The 17,029-nt window shown below is 37.9% G+C and overlaps 1 protein-coding gene across 2 annotated transcripts; it reads left to right on the top strand.

Moving 5' to 3' along the window:
* On the top strand, positions 9,095–15,617 carry LOC109231948 (protein MALE DISCOVERER 2-like). 2 transcript variants are annotated; one of them, XM_019397552.1, is made up of 14 exons: positions 9,095–9,387; positions 9,568–9,629; positions 9,746–10,013; positions 10,765–10,897; positions 11,114–11,185; positions 11,394–11,537; positions 11,648–11,788; positions 11,913–12,008; positions 12,085–12,572; positions 13,317–13,507; positions 13,622–13,754; positions 13,856–14,010; positions 14,137–14,325; positions 14,999–15,617. In XM_019397552.1, the coding sequence occupies exons 3-14, from the start codon at positions 9,896–9,898 to the stop codon at positions 15,257–15,259; spliced, it is 2,121 nt and encodes a 706-aa protein (XP_019253097.1). In that variant the 5' UTR covers positions 9,095–9,387; positions 9,568–9,629; positions 9,746–9,895; the 3' UTR covers positions 15,260–15,617. The 2 variants fall into 2 exon arrangements, with proteins under 2 accessions (XP_019253097.1, XP_019253098.1); XM_019397553.1 differs by having other exon boundaries at positions 9,741–10,013.

Raw genomic sequence — 17,029 nt, 5'->3', positions numbered from 1 at the left:
TAATGGGTATTCAATTTTAGGGCTTGTATGTGATTGGGTTAGTGATATTTAACCTTGTTTATGCTTGAATTCTAGAATTAATGGTTGCAAACATTGATTCAGGCCTATTTGACCTAGTCATTACTTGAGAAAGATAGACTAAGTTCAGGAAAACTTGGCTAACAAGGAATTGGGGTGAATTCAAGAAATTGATAGCCCCAATTAAAGGGTCAAATCTCGAGATAGTAAGACCCGACTTGAGCATATATCACTTGATTTGTGCAATACCTATTTAGGCTTGAGAAAGCCAAATTGGGCAAAAACACTCAAACTACCAAGAGGTATAGAGCGAGCAGTTGCGCGTGGTTGCTATATTGCGATCCCGATTAATCAAATTTGTCCTATAGTTTACAACCCGTTAGGTAGCCACCTAGATGGAAGTCACGACCCTAGATCCCTTATCATTTGAAAAAAAACAACCAAAACTAAAAACATTGTCTACTAGTTTATTACTTGCAATCACTAGTTTAAATTACATATAGAAACAGACAACAAGAATGTGGAAGTGCAAATTGAGGCACATTGTGCAATTACACTAGGTGTATACCTAATCCCATTTCTAACTCCCTGAGGAATCCACCCCGACTCGCGTTGGGTTTTATCATTTCTTCGACCGCTTCACTTCCTTTAATTGTGGTGTGAGTTTGGGCGACATCAGTACCAACTTCCCACTTCTTGGTAGGTACCTTGAAGTGTGCAAGTATAGCCATGAGAATAAAGCCATAGGGTATGGCATGAGTCTTGGTGCCATTTAGAACCCTATCAAGAAGCTGGATTATAAACCCAGGCCAATTAATTTGCCTCCCACTGTCCAAACATTCCATAAGGACCAAGTCCATGAGTGTGGCAAAGTGCCTTATTTCCTGCCTTGGCAGCACACTTGTTTACAAGTTCAAACAGCACTTTGTGGGGTGGATTCATCTCACTCTTGTAGACAGCCTTGGGCTCAAGTTCCTCTTCATTGTCACTAAATTTTTTGGTAATGGAAAGGGCAGTAGGGAGATTTTCTAGGCTTGGCCATTTGAGCTTCGTATAGTAACTGTACCCTCAGCAGGTACACCCAAGATCTCTCCTAGCTCATGTGCATCAAAAGTGACTTTCACTCCTTTCACCACACTGGTGACCGTTCCATCTTTTATCTCACAATTGGCCATAAACTCTACAATTCCATTTCTGGCCAGCCAGCCATACATCTGAAGGACCATGTCCTTTCTAGCCTTGCAATTTTAACTTTTCCAAGAGCAACACCATTCCTTCCTCCTACAAGTCCTAGAGGAGTCTGTCTTTCAAGATAGTCCTCTTTCCAAATTTGGCCATCTTGTCTTTCTCAGCATCAGAATCATCTTCTTCTTCCTCTCCACTCCATTCTCCTTCCTCTATGATTTTCACTTTTCTTGATTTTATAGCAGACTTGGTTCTTTTAGCCAAAGTGGATGGTTCAGCGGACTTTGACTCTGAAACAGACTTCTTAGCGAAAGTCTTGACTTTCGTGGCTTTAGGATTCAGAACCTCCACTTCTTCTATCTCATCTTCATCTCGAAGGACCAAGTCCATCTCATCAATGTTCCTCAACAGGCTCACCCATCTTCTTCTTTCCTCTCCCTAAACAACCATTGCACCTATTTCTTTGGTTAGACTAACAGTAGTGGGTGAAGAATCAACCACTCTTTTTTCCTTTCCCCTCACAGCACTTCAAGCACCCTCCCTATCTTATTCTTTTCCTTTTTCATTTTTATCACCAACCCTTCAAAATTTAGTAGTTTCAACACCTGCTATAGATCCTACTAGCAGAAACCTCTTCTCCAAATTTGTAGCAACCTCAGAGATAGTTTCAGGAGTAATTTTAGGGCCAGATGTTACCTCTTCAGTCTTAGAAGAAATGGTTTCTTCCCCCTCAGTAGCTGATTTGAACGATTCATCAAATTTCTGGGGTTCTTCTTCCCTACCCGCTTTCAATTGTTCGTTTATTTTCTTGATCTGCTCTCCACCAGCGACAACCTTGCTAGCCATCATCTTTACTCTTTTCTTGGAAGTTGGTGTGGTTGAAGGGGTGATAGATGGTGTGGGTGTGGTTTCCTTTGGTGGGGATGAAGGATTTTCAGAACGGTTTGCCATTGCTGAGTTTGGAAGCTTTAGAAACGCGTTTGTGTAAGAGTAGAGAAGGAGAGAAGTTTGAGAGAATTTAGGCGGCTTGAAAGTTTAGAAGTGAAGAAACAGATAACTCCTAATCAATATAAAGCGGAGGGGTTTACTTGAGTAACGGCAGATTTTGCAGAAATCTAATCAAACTGTAAGTTAGTTTGAAAAGACATTCAAGACTATCCCTAGAATCTTGGCACTTAATGCCGTTAGGACTCTTTTGAACGTAACTGGTTCATATGTAACGGCTAAGTCCAAAAAAGATTTGGGATTAGATGGGTCTCTAATTTTAATCATGATCTAAATAAAGTTATTTCCAATTATGCAGAGTGTAAAAAATATACCGAGTAATCTTGATGAACTATGTTCTTCACTGAGAATTCTCTTATGTAAGTCTAAATTTTCCAAGAAAATGAAGATAATATCATTAGAGATTAATGAGTCATTTATCACATGGCACAAGAGTATACTATTGAAAGTATGAGACTGAGCAAAATCTAATCTAATTATGTACAAAATTTTACAGATTTTATAACCATATACTACCTGAGGTGTCAATTTCATTTCAACTTTTTTTCATTTTTTTTCGATTGTGAAATTTTGAACTGGTCCTTTTAGGTGATCTTAATTATCCCTAATTCTAACATGTTCCTTTAAAAGTGATCTCTACTTAGAGCTTTTGTGAAGATGAAATTCCACAACAATTAAGGACAACCTGAGGTGCTTTTTCTATTCATAAGAAAACCTGCATAATCAGCACTAGCATATCCCACTAGATTGAAATTATTACCTTGTGGATACCATAACCACATATCAGTGGTGCCTTTTAGGTATCTCAAAATCCTCTTGACAACAGTCAAGTGAGACTCCTTTGGATTCTCTTGAAATCTTGCACAGAAGCCTAAACTAAAAACAATGTCAAATCTGCTAGCAGTGAGATACAACAATGAGTCAATCATTCCCCTATACAACTTCTTATCAACAGATGAACCGGGTTCATCTATATCTAGCTTTATCGCTGTTGCACTAGGAGTGTCGATTTCTTTGGAATCTTCCAATTTAAACCTTTTTAAGGAACTCTTTTACATATTTCTGCTGATGGATCATAGTTCCATTTGAATTTTGTTTAATTCATAAGCCCAAAAAGAAATAAAGCTCACCCATCATGCTCATTTAAAATTCACTCCCCATTAGTTTCACAAATTCTTTACTTAGTTTATCAGTAGTTGCTCCAAAGATTATATCATCAGCATATATCTGAACTACCAAGAGATCTTTACCTTTTTCTTTCATACCATGCTCTTGGAGCCTGCTTGATCCCATAAAGTGCCTTGTCAAGCTTGTTCACATGATCAGGACATTCCTTGCTTTCAAAACTCGGAGGTTGCTTGACAAACACTTCTTCCTTTAAATAGCCATTGAGGAAGGCACTCTTGACATCCATCTAACGGAGAGTGAATTCCATGTATGCAACAAAGGCTATGAGGAGTCTAATTGGTTCTAATCTTGCAACAGGAGCAAAGGTCTCAACATAGTCTATGCCCTCTTCTTGACTATATCATTGAACCACCAATCTTGCCTTGTTCCTTATAACTGTTCCATCTTCATCAAGTTTGTTTCTAAAGACCCATTTTGTGCCTATTACTGATCAGTCCTTGGGTCTTGGAACCAGATGCCAAACTTGACTTCTCTCAAATTGGTTGAGTTCATCTTGCATTTCATTCAACCATTCTGCATCCTGCAAAGCCTCAGCAACATTTTTAGGTTCAATAAGAGATAAGAAAGCATCAAAAGCACAAAGATTCTTCAATGAAGATCTGGTTTTGATTCCAGAGGTTAGATCAGTAATTATGTTCTCAATGGGATGAGAACTTTGATACTTGTAAGGTTTCAAAACCAATTGGTTTCCCCTAGATGTTCCTTCAATGTTTTGTTGCTGAGGAATAGGTTCATGGACAAGTTCCCTTGAGGTTTGAGGATCATTTCCTCTTTGTTCTATTCCCCCTGTCATGTTGCCCTGGGTAGAAGGACCTGTTCCTTCCTCTAGTGCAACTTCAGTCTGGGCTGTGGTTTCATTTGAGTCTCTTATCGGCCCAATTCCTTCATCATCATGTTCCTATCTCTCAGAAAGAATGTTAGTTTCATCAAAAATCATATGAACACTTTCTTCTACACACATAGTTCTTTTGTTATAGACCTTATAAGCTTTACCACATGAAGAATATCCCAAGAATACTCCCTCATCACTTCTGGGATCAAATTTACCTAGGGAATCTTTACCATTATTGTGCACAAAGCACTTGCATCGAAATGCCCTAATATGGGATGTATTTGGTTTTCTCCCTTTAAGTAACTCATACTGAGTCTTCTCTACAAGAGGTCTAGTCATGCACCTATTTATGATGTAGCATGCAGTGTTCACAACTTCTGCCCAGAAGCTATGGGACAGTTTACTAGAAAGAAGCATAGTCCTAGCCATATCTTCAAATGTCCTATTCTTTCTTTCAACTACTCCATTTTGTTGTGGAGTCTTAGGAGGAGAGAAATAATGATCTATGCCATGTTCATCACAAAATTCAGCAAATTTAGCATTCTCAAATTTAGTGCCATGATTAGACCTAATTGATGCAAGTTGATTACCTAGTTGTTTCTGAGTTTTTCTAACAAAATAAGTAAACATGTCAAATGCTTCATCTTTAGATGTTAAAAAACAGTGACCAAGTAAACCTAGAAAAATCATCAACAAGCACGATCACATATCTCTTACCACCTCTGCTTAATGTTCTCATTAGACCACAAAGATCCATATAGACCAGTTCCATCGTCCTGGTGGTGCTTACCATTTTCTTGCATTTAAAAGAGTATCTTACCTGGTTCCCCCTTGCACAAGCCTCACAAACTTTATTTTCCTTGAACTTGATGTTAGGCAGCCCTATCACCAGGTCCTTGGAGAGTAACTTGTACAGTTGACTCAGACTAGTATGTCCAAGTCACTTGTGCCAAATGAGGGGATCATTATCCAGCACACTTAAGCAAGTGAGTTCATTTTGTGAAAGTATGGACAGATCTACACCATATATGTTGTACACTCTTTTTCCTTGCAAAACAATCTTATCAGTGGTAAGATTGATCACAAAGCATTTGGTAGAAGTGAATGCTACCATGTTAACTCTATCACACAATTGTGATACACTTATTAGATTGTACTTCAGTTCATCTATCAAGTATACATTCTCAATATAATGAGAATCAGTTTTACCTACCTTTCCAACCCCAATGATCTCACCTTTCTTCCCATTTTCCAAAGGAGACATTACCTCCTTTGAGGTCCTCAAGTGATAGGAACTTGTTCTTGTTACTTGTCATATGCTTTGAGCAGCCATTATCCATGTACCATATTTGGCTGCTCCCCTTCACTTGGACATGCAAAAGGAAATCAGGGGTTAGTCTTAGGAATCCAAACTAGTTTGGGTCCCTTTCTATAGGCAAAAGGATGAATCAAATTCTTTTTAGCCCAACTTGATAGCTTATTCTTTCCTTGAACAAATTCTTTGTTCTTTTGACTTGCCTTTTCTTTTGCAGTGCATTCACTTTTAAAGTGACCTATTTTACCACAATGTGTGCAAATCGTGTTCTCAGGAAGTGTGAGATACTTGCGTTTGGGATCCCAATTAGGTGGCATATTTCCAAAGCCAAGTCCTCTTCTATTGCTACTATGATGTTCCTGTAGCCATAAAAGTGCATCGGAGGACCTGTTCCATTTACAAGTTCTGTCCAGCTCATGCTTGACCTTGCTTAGATCCTCCTTTAGAATTCTTACCTACTCATCCCTCTTATACAACTCATCTTTCAATTTACCTACATTTCCTTCTAGAGTGATTTGTGTGTGATTAGCTTTCTTCTTATCTGTTCCTAATTTCAGTTTTAGATTTTCAGATCTAAGTTCTAAGACATTTGAATCAGGTGCATAAACCTGGTTCTTCAAGGCAGTATTTTCACTTACAGTTTCACTAATCCTAAGTTCCATGTTTTTGCACTTTGCTTTTAAAATCACACATTCTTTAGACAGTTGTTCTTTTTCATTATTTACATACTCAGATACATCAATTAGATCTAGAAGTAACTCAGATAGCATTTCTTTAGAAAAATTTAATCTTGTCTTTGAGATGAATTACACTTACCTCAGTTTCCTTATAAATTCTCCAATGGCCATAAGTGTTTGTTCATCCCCATCTTCATCATCTGAGCTTTCATCTTAAATTTCTCCCCAAGCAGCGACCATAGCCTTGGTTGATCCTTCATTTTTCTTGGGTTAAACTTGTTCCTTCTTCTTATTCCTTCATTCAGCTCTTTCCTTCTTCCATTCAATTTCCCATTGAGGGCAGTTCTTGATGTGGTGATCAGTCTTCCCACACTTGTAGCATCCTTCATTGGTTTGCTTTTCAGGAACCTTTTGATTGCTGTAGCTTCCACTTCTTGAAGGACCCTTTCCTCTCCTTAGGTACTTCTTGAAGTCCTTTGTGATCATAGCCATTTTATCATCTTCTAGATCAGAACCTTCAGTGATTCTGAGTGTCAAGATCCTTTCCTTCTTAGGTACATCCATCTTCATGGTTTGCCTCTTAAGTTCATAAGCAGTAAGATTTCCAATTAACTCATCTAATTTGAGGGTGGCAATGTTCTTTGATTCCTGAATGGCAGTGATTTTGCTCTCCCAAGTAACAGGCAGAACCCTTGTCAAAATCTTCCCAACTCTGTCTTCTTCAGGAATAATCCTTCCAAGAGACTTTAGTTCATTTGTCAATGTAGCGAACCTTATGTGCATCTCTTAAATGGTTTCCCCTTTCTTCATGGTGAAGTTCTCATCTTGAGAATACAGTAGAGTTCCTCTGGACCTCTTCACTTTCCTTCATGGGCCACTTGCATAGCGTCCCAAATTTCCTTAGCCGTGGTACAACTTTGGATCCTACTGTACTCATCTGTACCAAGTCAACAAACAAGTCATTTCTTGGCTTTGGCATTCTTCTCCAATTTACTTAGATCCTCATAGTGCAGTCAGCTCTTGTTTTTGGCACCTCTACTCCTTCAGCATTTTTCTTCACGGTAGCCAGAAGACCATCAGTGACAATGCCCCATGGCTCGTAGTCCTCTCCTATGATGTGATCTCTTATCCTGTTTTTCCACCAGGAGTAGTGGCGCAGCAATGGATTGTCCTTCCCAGTTTCTAGGTGGTGCACTCATCTTGATCTTCTCCTAAGGTGTTAGCCTCTTCAAGGATAACCCGCTCTGATACCAATTGATGTTTTAACTTCAATACCGCACAAGAGGGGGGTGATTTGTTTGGTGTCCAATTTTTCGCGTACACTGATTATAGAAGGACCTGGTTCTTCTAAGTGTTCCTTAACCTACTGTTGCTGAAATAGTAAAGGCGGAAAGTAAAGAACACAAGTATTTTTACGTGGAAAATACCTGGCTCAAAAGGTGAAAAAACCACGACCTACTACACAGTGGGATTTTTCCCAACACTTCACTAAATCACTGAGCCAAAACAGCATTTACAAAACACTTTGTAAACCTAAGGTTTAACTCTAATTCCGTTGTGGCAACCAGCCTCTAACTGTTGCGAGAACTTCAAGTTAACTCTAACTTGAAGACTCAAAGCACCAATTACAATTGCTTCTAGATAAAGCTGAAAGGTACAATATGAAACTCCTACTATAATTGAACTAGAATAAAAGACAACCACTTGGAACTGGTTTTTCTATCTAGTTCATGTAGCTTCAGGTTCGCACACTTGAATCACACAAGAATTGCTTGCAATATGCCTTGCTATTTTGCTCTCAACTCACATTTAAATTCTGCTTTTGTACGTGCCTGTAAAGTGAGAACATCCTGCGATTTATAGAGTTAATAGAATAGAAAATAACTAAAGTTCTAATGCTACTCTTCCTTGGTGGAAGAATTCTAGTTAATTTTAACCTCTAACTCCTTCCTTATCTTGGATAGTGTTCTCTTTGAGTAAGGAGTCCTTCTCCTTATCAATTATGCAACCTTTTCGATCTGGATCTATCAGATATATCAAGTTAAGCTTACGTCCTTCAGGTGCATCCGTTATGCTCGAATCTGCCCGTGTCTATGTACATAGGGGATGGACCTGGTTCATGCCTGAGCTCCTTTGTCAATCTTCAAAAAAGCACTTCACTTGGACCAACAAATTCCTCCTTTTTGATGATGACAAACTCTGTGCATTTTATAAGCTTGGGCTTTGTTTCAACTCAGCTCAAAATCAACACAATGTTAGAACATTTTACCTGTTTATCACTTATCATCAAGGACACAGTTTATTAGGTGATAAACATCACTGTTCAAAGCACAACCTTTTTCCCTTTTGGCGTCATCGAAAAGTTGCAACCATGCATAATCAATCACGATAGGGAAAGAGTGCAGTAGTGAAAAAGACGGATATAATATACTCCCTCCGGTCCAAAATAAGTGATTTTTTGGCCTTTTTTTGTGGTCCAAAATAAGTGATTTTTCCAGATTTCATGAATGAATTAATTATTTTTCCCTACATTGTTCTTGGAGTAAATAGTGTTAGAGTATGTGTTAGAAGTGTTTATGTGAGATAGTAAAGGTGAATATGGTCAATTTCATTGCTAATTAATACTAAAAGATGGATTTCTTAATCTGTGTGAAAACATTCAAAAAATCACTTATTTTGGAGATAAGAGGGAGTATGATTATCATTTACACTATGTGCTGACAACAACATTCTTTCATGAAGATTTTAATGAGGCAGGCACGCATGGGCAGAGACACAGTGACAGTGAATACTAGGAAGTAGTCAAACGTACGTAAAAGCGCGTCCTAAACGAGTCAGAAAAAAATGGTGGTTGTCATGTTACCTAAAAAAACTGAAACAAACAGAAAAACTTTTCTTAGAGAGAGAAAACAAGAGAGAGAAAGCTTTTTTCTCCTTTTTCCTCAATCCTCTTTCTCAGAGGTGGTCGAAGAGAGGTTCCTCTTCTAAGATCATCCTGAAAAGAGCACTCAATATAACAAAAACAAAAAAAATAAAAAAAAAATATTAAAGCTAGAATTTTGATTACCAACATAATTTTCTTTGGATTTTTAATTCTACATTCAATAATATTCCCACATTCTGCATTTGCTTAATTTGTTTGAAAATTCCAAGAATTTCATTTTCTGGTAATTTTTAATCTTTGGTTTTTGTTTTGTTTTTTCATTATTCTAAAGAATCTTTAAATTTCTGTTAATTGCTTGTGAATATGGTTATCCTCTGATCACCTTTTTGCTTTTGATTCTTTCTTTTATTTAAAAAAAATTATTTCTTGCTAATTCTTTTTATTTCTGTGCTTGCATTTTCAGCTAAACATTGAATCTTGGAAATTTTGACGACTCGGGGTTTACAAATAATGGTGAAAACAGAGGTATTATAGCCTAAATATGAAAAATAAAAGACCCCATTATGGTTAATTATATGAAAAAGGGCTAATATTTTTTTGCTATTGTTTGTAATTCTTTTTGTTTTTTGTGTCTAGTATAGAGTTGTGCAGATAAGCAAATATATGATTCTATGTCCGAGTGATTTGTCATTGCTCGGAGGAGAGTCATTTCATACGAAAAAGCTGGCGATTTTGTGTGAGATTTTGTATAGAGGTCTGGCTTTTGGCAGAAATTATTACTGCCTTAACATATGGTTTTGCAAGCAATGAGGCGTAGATGGAACATTTATGGAATCAAGTTGTTGTCCTATTTCTCCATTTTGATTCTTCTTTTGGAGGTTCATGGATGTTGCTCTCTCAATTCTGAAGGTATTTTACTTTTGCTTTGTGTTTCTCCATTGGCTATTCTCTAGTTTCGGGCGTGGAGGCGGACTTATGTGTTATAGTGAAGGGTCACCAGACCCCGTATGTTTCTGCAGAAATCCTGTATATGTATATGTATATACCTTAATGGTTAATTTAAAGTACTTGACACTCTGAACCCTAAAAGCCTTTAAGGGGAATTGGTTGAGCACAATAGTGTGCCCCCGTCGAATAAAAATCCTGGGTCCGCCTCTGTTCCGGCGGCAGAGCAAGGTTGGAGATAGGGGGTTCAATTGGATCCAATTCATTGAAAAATTATATCATGCAAATAGAGCAAAACTAGATTTTTTTTAAAATTATATATAAGCTGTTGAATCCCGTTGGTATAAACGAAAGTTCTAGTAAAGTCGCAAAGGGGGTTTAAAAATTAGTTTTGGTCAGAAGTTCAAATCCTAAGTGTTATTGAATCCCCTTGTCTAAAATCTTGGCTTCGCCACTACTTTGACCGTTTTTGGGTACTCTCTACTACTAGCGTAGGTACCGGTAACTATGCCAATCGAGGCTTAGGCATATGAGACGAAATCACTTAGTGATTTTTGTCTCTACAAGGAATTGAGCCTTGATCTTCCATGATTAAATTCACTTAGGGCTGTGGATTTTGTCTCCGTGGCCTGCGGGCTATCCTCTAGTTTCTCTTTGTCTATTCAAGTTTTGGCTTATTCTTTGTTCTGCTGGTTAATGTTGATTTGAGAAACAGGATTGGCATTGTTGGAATTCAAATTGAAAGTTGAATCTGATCCTAATGGAGCTCTTGAAAACTGGAATGCCAATGACTGCGACCCGTGCATGTGGTCTGGTGTAGAGTGTCTGGACGGTAAAGTGAAAACGCTGTAAGTCTCTTGTTATGCATGCTCGACCTTTCTAGTTGAGATTATTTTGACGATAAACTTTCTCTATTGGTTAGTGTTCATTGATTTTTTTCTATAACCTGTCTGTTGAACAAATAATGATAAACCAACTGCAACACACTGAATTCGTTTGTTTAGACTATTGTGATACTTCTTATGTCGTTAAACTAGTCGCCCTTTCTTTTTCGCTTGGTTCAGAAATATCCATGGATGTTCTTTGGAAGGAATACTGGCATCGGAGCTTGGAAATCTTACTCACTTGAGATCGCTGTGAGCTTTTGCTATACTAATATGCCTTTCTTTTGAAGCTCTTGCTCATTAAATCTTATATGGTGTTTTACCTAAACCGTCTGTAGTGTTTTGATGTTTGAATTAAAGCTTTCATCATCTTGTATTCTGCATTTTACATTGTTCTGTGCATAAGTTGTTTATTTGAATCTTAACTGTATTTCTTCTTGCTCTCTGATTGCTTTCGCAGCGTGCTCTCAGGAAACCACTTCTTTGGTGCTATTCCTAAAGAATTTGGACGACTCAATAGGCTCGAAGTGCTTGACTTGAGCGATAATAATTTTAGTGGAACAATTCCAGCAGAGATAGGAGACTTACAATCACTAAGAATCTTGTGAGTTAATCATTTGTCGTGTGCATGAAGACCTGTACATAGGCGTGCACATTTGTGCTGCAGAAGTGATGTCAAAATGCTCATCAGCCGTGTTTAATTCTTTTTTCCAGGTTGATTCGTAACAATAACTTTGAAGAGAGTGTTCCTTTGGAAATTGGGAAGCTTCATTTAGTCTCAGAATTGCAATATGATGAGAATCTCACTTCTGGTTTTGCTTCCGGAACTCGCTGTATAAGAAAATTTCGGCATTGGTAAGATTTGTTTTAGTTTTGCGGTATCCTGTAACGGAGAATGCTGACTGCTAAAACTTCTAGTGTTATATTGTAAAGTATTTTGCATGTTTTTCTCTGATAATTTGATGCCTGTTTCCGGCAGCATTTGGCATGGCAGCTTGAGGCCATTCAAGACCATAACCTCCTTTATCGAACCAATAAAAGGAACACTTTTCCGTTACCTCAATTTCTTCCAATTGTAAGTAATTAACTATCTTGTAACATAACGTGTTCGTCATTAAGTTTTATCATTGAGAAGCATTTGTTTTCAATAGGTCATCCCCTGGAAACGGCTTTTTGGATGACCATAAAGAGGAGATTGCACGACGTAAGTTAGCTGAACAATCCAGTAATCTTGCTGCTGCTCCTGCTAATATTAAAGGACCATTGGGTCCTGTTATTCAAATGCCGAGTAGTAGAAGTAGTGGTTCATTTCGCGCTGTGCCAAATACCGATGGAACAACTCCTACAAACTTACCTTTCTCACCTCCACAGCATGAATCTCAAGACAGATTAAATCCCGAGGGACAGCCTATGAGTGCTTTTAAACAGCCAAGTCCTGTTAAACAGCCAACTAATAGTCAAACTCCACCTGCCGGAAAGTCTGAAAGTCCTTGGAAGTATGTAGTTGGGATTTTAGGTGGAGTATTTTTGCTCATTGTTGCCGTATCTGTGTTCTTAATCTGCCGAAGCAGAGCAGCTAGAACGATTGGTCCTTGGAAAACTGGATTGAGTGGACAGCTACAAAAAGCATTTGTTACAGGTATTTTGATCAAATTGTGTCAAAAATTGATACTGCTAATTTTTGATTTATTGAGCTAAAACTGCCTAAGAAACTCTTAACATGATGTGATATTGTCCGCTTTGGATAAACGAGCCCCATGCCATCACTTGTTACAGGTATTTTGATCAAATTGTGTCAAAAATTGATACTGCTAATATTGTGATTTATTGGGCCAAAACTGCCTAAGATACTCTTAACATGATGTGATATTGTCCGTTTTGGATAAACGAGCCCCATGCCATCACTCTGCCATTGCCATACCTGTCCTGCCAAACCTAGGCTCTGATATCAGATGTTGGGCTCGACTAACCCGAAAATACTCTCAACATGATATGATATTGTCCGCTTTGGTCCAAGCCTACACGGTTTTCCTTAAAAGGTCTCACACCTACCTTATATATAGGCTTCCAATCTTTTCAGCTACCGATGTGGGACTTTGTTCTCATGCCGAACATGATTTCTGTAGAAGGGTTAACAACCTTTCTCGCAGGTTGATATCATCCCATTAATCTATACTTATAACATGTTTAATTGAATAAAGGGAAGTACTGATATTTTTCCTCTTATAAGGAATTGGAGGACTAATATTCTTAGCGTAGCATTTTTATATACCCTTTTTCCCTATAGCTTGTTTTTCAACAACCTTAGGAAGGCGAAATCCTTCATTTTACTTCGTGATATTTGATTTTCATTGTAATTATCTTGCTTGTGGAAACATTGTAGGGGTACCAAAACTAAACAGGTCCGAGCTCGAAACAGCATGCGAGGATTTTAGCAACATTATTACAAGCGGTGATTCATATATAGTACACAAAGGAACACTATCCAGCGGAGTGGAGATCGCCGTTATCTCAACTACAATAAGTTCTGTCAAAGATTGGTCCGTCCACTCAGAAACAGCCTTCAGGAAGAAAGTAAATCTTGCTTTTCTTTCACAAATATACAATCCCTGAAATCTTTTTCTGTCTCACACTTTACTTAGTCGATTATTAAACTCATAGATATTTCTTATTGTTTTACCTGAATAGATCGATACATTTTCAAGAGTGAACCACAAGAATTTTGTTAATCTTATTGGATATTGCGAGGAGGATGAACCTTTCACTCGGATGATGGTCTTTGAGTATGCTCCTAACGGAACTCTTTTCGAACATCTTCATGGTAATTAAACTTTCTAGGAATTCATGTTTCAGTTTAATCATTCACGATGGTGCTTTGATTTATTAATGTATAACGCGAACTACAATTTTTTGCTGTTCCAGTTGAAGAAACCGATCATCTTGACTGGCCTGCAAGGATCAGGACGATCATGGGTACAGCGTATTGTCTTCAGTACATGCATGATTTGAACCCACCCGTGCCACATTCCACTTTGAATTCGAAGGCCATATTTTTGACCGATGATTATGCCGCTAAGGTCTGTTTTCTCACAGATATATGTCCCTTAATATGTCATAAAGAAACTATATCTACTATAAATGAATGTTGGAACCCTTGTATTGTATACATTGTTGAAGTAAATGTGTATTTTTTCGTTTTACAGATTACAGAGACAGATTTCTGGTCAGAACTAACAGCCAAGTCAAAGTCCTCTAGTGATGATTTAGAGAACTCAGAGCTGCCGCCGCTTGCTGATCCTGAAATGAATATCTATAGTTTTGGGATTCTTTTGCTAGAAATAATTTCTGGAAAATCGCCTTATTCAGAAGAAAAGGAGTCTCTTCTGAACTTGGTAAATTTCCATCAATTCTATATTATATGCTCCCCTTATTCTCTTAGTTCTTCAACTTTTATGTTCTGTTCCCTAGAGTGCAATTCCTGTTTCTGCTAGAGCCGGAGGCGGATCTAGAATTTAAATTTTATGGGCTCAACCTTTAAAAAAAATACGATTTGAACCTACAACAACTAACAAATCCAGTGTATTCCCATAAATAGGGTCGGGGAATGGTAGTGTGTACGCAGATCTTACTCCTACCTTATAAAGATAGAGAGAATGTTTCCACCTTGAACTTATTATTTTTTTGATATTATAGGTTCAAACCTACCACCTTTTGCAATTTTAATATTTTTTTACACATAAATTTATGCTCTTCGTCGAAAATACTAGGTTCAGATGAACCCCACCGATACTCTACATTCGCCCCCAAATAGAGCCAGAGGCGGATCTAAGATCTGGTTCAGTTGGTTCATTTGAATCTTTTGCATTCGTCTCGATCCATAAGTACATATGCAAAAAAGTTTATGCTTTTTTGTGTGTGTGCGCGTGCGTATAAATTAGACTCAGTCTGAACCCGCTCCCGCTACCCGCTGACAATAGATCCTATATTCGCCTATGGCTAGCACAGGTTTTGTCAAACTTTCTTCTTTTACAATTCATAAACATCATAACTGTTTCTTTGTTTTAGGCGGCGAAATATCTTCATGATAAGCAGAATATCATCTCATTGGTGGATCCAACATTGAAGTCTTTCAAGAATAATGAGCTTATGGTTATTTGTGAAGTAATTGAACAATGCATACAAGAAGATCCAAGGAAGAGACCAACTATAGGAGAAGCCATTGCAAAACTAAGGGAAGCAATTCATGTATCACCTAATGCTGCAGTTCCAAGGCTTTCTCCTCTATGGTGGGCTGAACTTGAGTTATTATCAAGTGAGGCTGCTTAATGTGGCTTAATTTACCTGTCTACTTTGCATGTTCGAGTACGTGTTGCGCGCTTTACTACGTATGAATACACGAATACATCATTTCTCGTAAATCTCCTCGTAGTTGTATTTAATTGTCCTCTGTATATTTATGAGTTTATATTGGTTTGTTCTTTATTATTGGAGCAACAAGTTCAGTTAGGATTCACATAGCTGATCTTAGCTTGCTTGGGATTGAGACGTTGTTGTTGCTGTATATTGCGCGTCTGCTTTGTAAGTCGAGTGTTGCTATTTTGCTATGTATGTATGAATAGATGCATACATCATTTCTCTTAAAGCCTCCTCATAGTCGTATATATATTGGTTTATTCTTTTTTTATTGGAGTGATATGGATACTGAGAATTCATATAGTCAACCTCAACTTGCTTAGGGTTAAGGCGTAGTTGCTATTGTATAGTGGTTTATTCTTTTAATGTGTTGTCTTTGCCATGAATTGCATTTCTACCTTTTCAACGGGATAATAATATAGTCTATGCCCTTTTATGATTAAGTGTGTGTGTATGTATATATATATATATATATATATATATATATATATATATCTTCTGCAAAGATTCTTGAAATTAAAATAAGCAGATCTTATCTAATTTTTCTTGATTCTAAGTTTTTGTCAAACTTTTATCTGGTTTATATGGACCCGATGGAGTTTAAAATACTACTGTTACACGATTGTTTTAGCACATGATGGAGTCAAGAAGTTTTGATTTTTATGCGCTGATAGTGTAAAATTTGTGTTTACATTGTCAATAAATTTTAACATGTGATAACAAGTTTGTTACCATTTTTATTGAGTAGCCAAGTGAAGAGGGGTTTTGTATTTCTTGTTTGATCAGGGAAAATTACGCGACACATCAAACATTTATACAATATTTATCATTCGTAGCTATATCTTCAATAAATTTACTATCTGTAGGTATATTTGAATTTTATAGCAAATCCACGAAACAAGAGATTAATTGTTTTGAACTGAGACAAGAGAGCAACAAGCTTTCATAGCTTAGTTGATTAGAGGGCGTGTTTAGTTAGCGGAGGTCGCTAACTAAAGCCTCTTCTGCTTGCAACCTAGTAGTAGGTCGCTTAGTAGAAGACTCAGGAGTGAGAACTGTCCTTCGCTTGACAATAAATGCATCAAGAGCAATGTTGTCTTGGTCTTCCTCATCACTAGACCTCATCTCAGGAACCAGAATTTCCAAGGGCTCAACAGCAGAGGGTGGAAAAGGTGCTGGAGCAAAACTGACCTGGGAGGGGGATCCTTGACCTGTTTACTCCGGAGAGGGGTTAGGTCCTTCACGAGAAGTCCGAGAAGTTTCTGCTGGTGCAGAGCTTTCAAGCAGCACCATGGCTCCTTCTTCCACCAACCCCTGTGTCTCATTCCTCTGAGACTTGGGTACACCAGAGACTACCTCACGCATTACTCCATCTACAAATACAACAAAAGTGGTTGCGACGGTTTCCTCCTCTGGAGACTCCATGGACACCACAGAATCTAAAGCAAGAATGCGGAAGGTTGATCAACCCTAGCCCTTGAAACCTCTACAACCTTTGGAACTTTACCCTGTTCTCCACCCTTGCCTTGGTCGGTGAGAATCTTAGTCGATAGAGATGAAGGATTATCGATTTTTGGGGTTTCTGAGTTCTCATCATTTGAAGTAAGAGAGAGGTCTGAGATAGTATCTGGGTTGGAGATGTTTTCATTGGTTGAGACTGGAATGGTGACAGTGGCTTCATCA

The sequence above is a fragment of the Nicotiana attenuata genome, chromosome 9 (assembly GCF_001879085.1).
Source record: "Nicotiana attenuata strain UT chromosome 9, NIATTr2, whole genome shotgun sequence".
NCBI classification, from domain to species: domain Eukaryota; kingdom Viridiplantae; phylum Streptophyta; class Magnoliopsida; order Solanales; family Solanaceae; genus Nicotiana; species Nicotiana attenuata.
This window is presented reverse-complemented; position numbering and strand designations above follow the sequence as displayed.

Bases quoted from the DNA above. Each gene is read 5' to 3' on its own strand.
- LOC109231948 (XM_019397552.1), top strand. From the start codon at position 9,896: ATGGTTTTGCAAGCAATGAGGCGTAGATGGAACATTTATGGAATCAAG. The intron at 10,014-10,764 runs GTATTTTACTTT...TTTGAGAAACAG, and splicing joins TTGCTCTCTCAATTCTGAAG to GATTGGCATTGTTGGAATTC. The intron at 14,326-14,998 runs GTAAATTTCCAT...TCTTTGTTTTAG, and splicing joins AGGAGTCTCTTCTGAACTTG to GCGGCGAAATATCTTCATGA.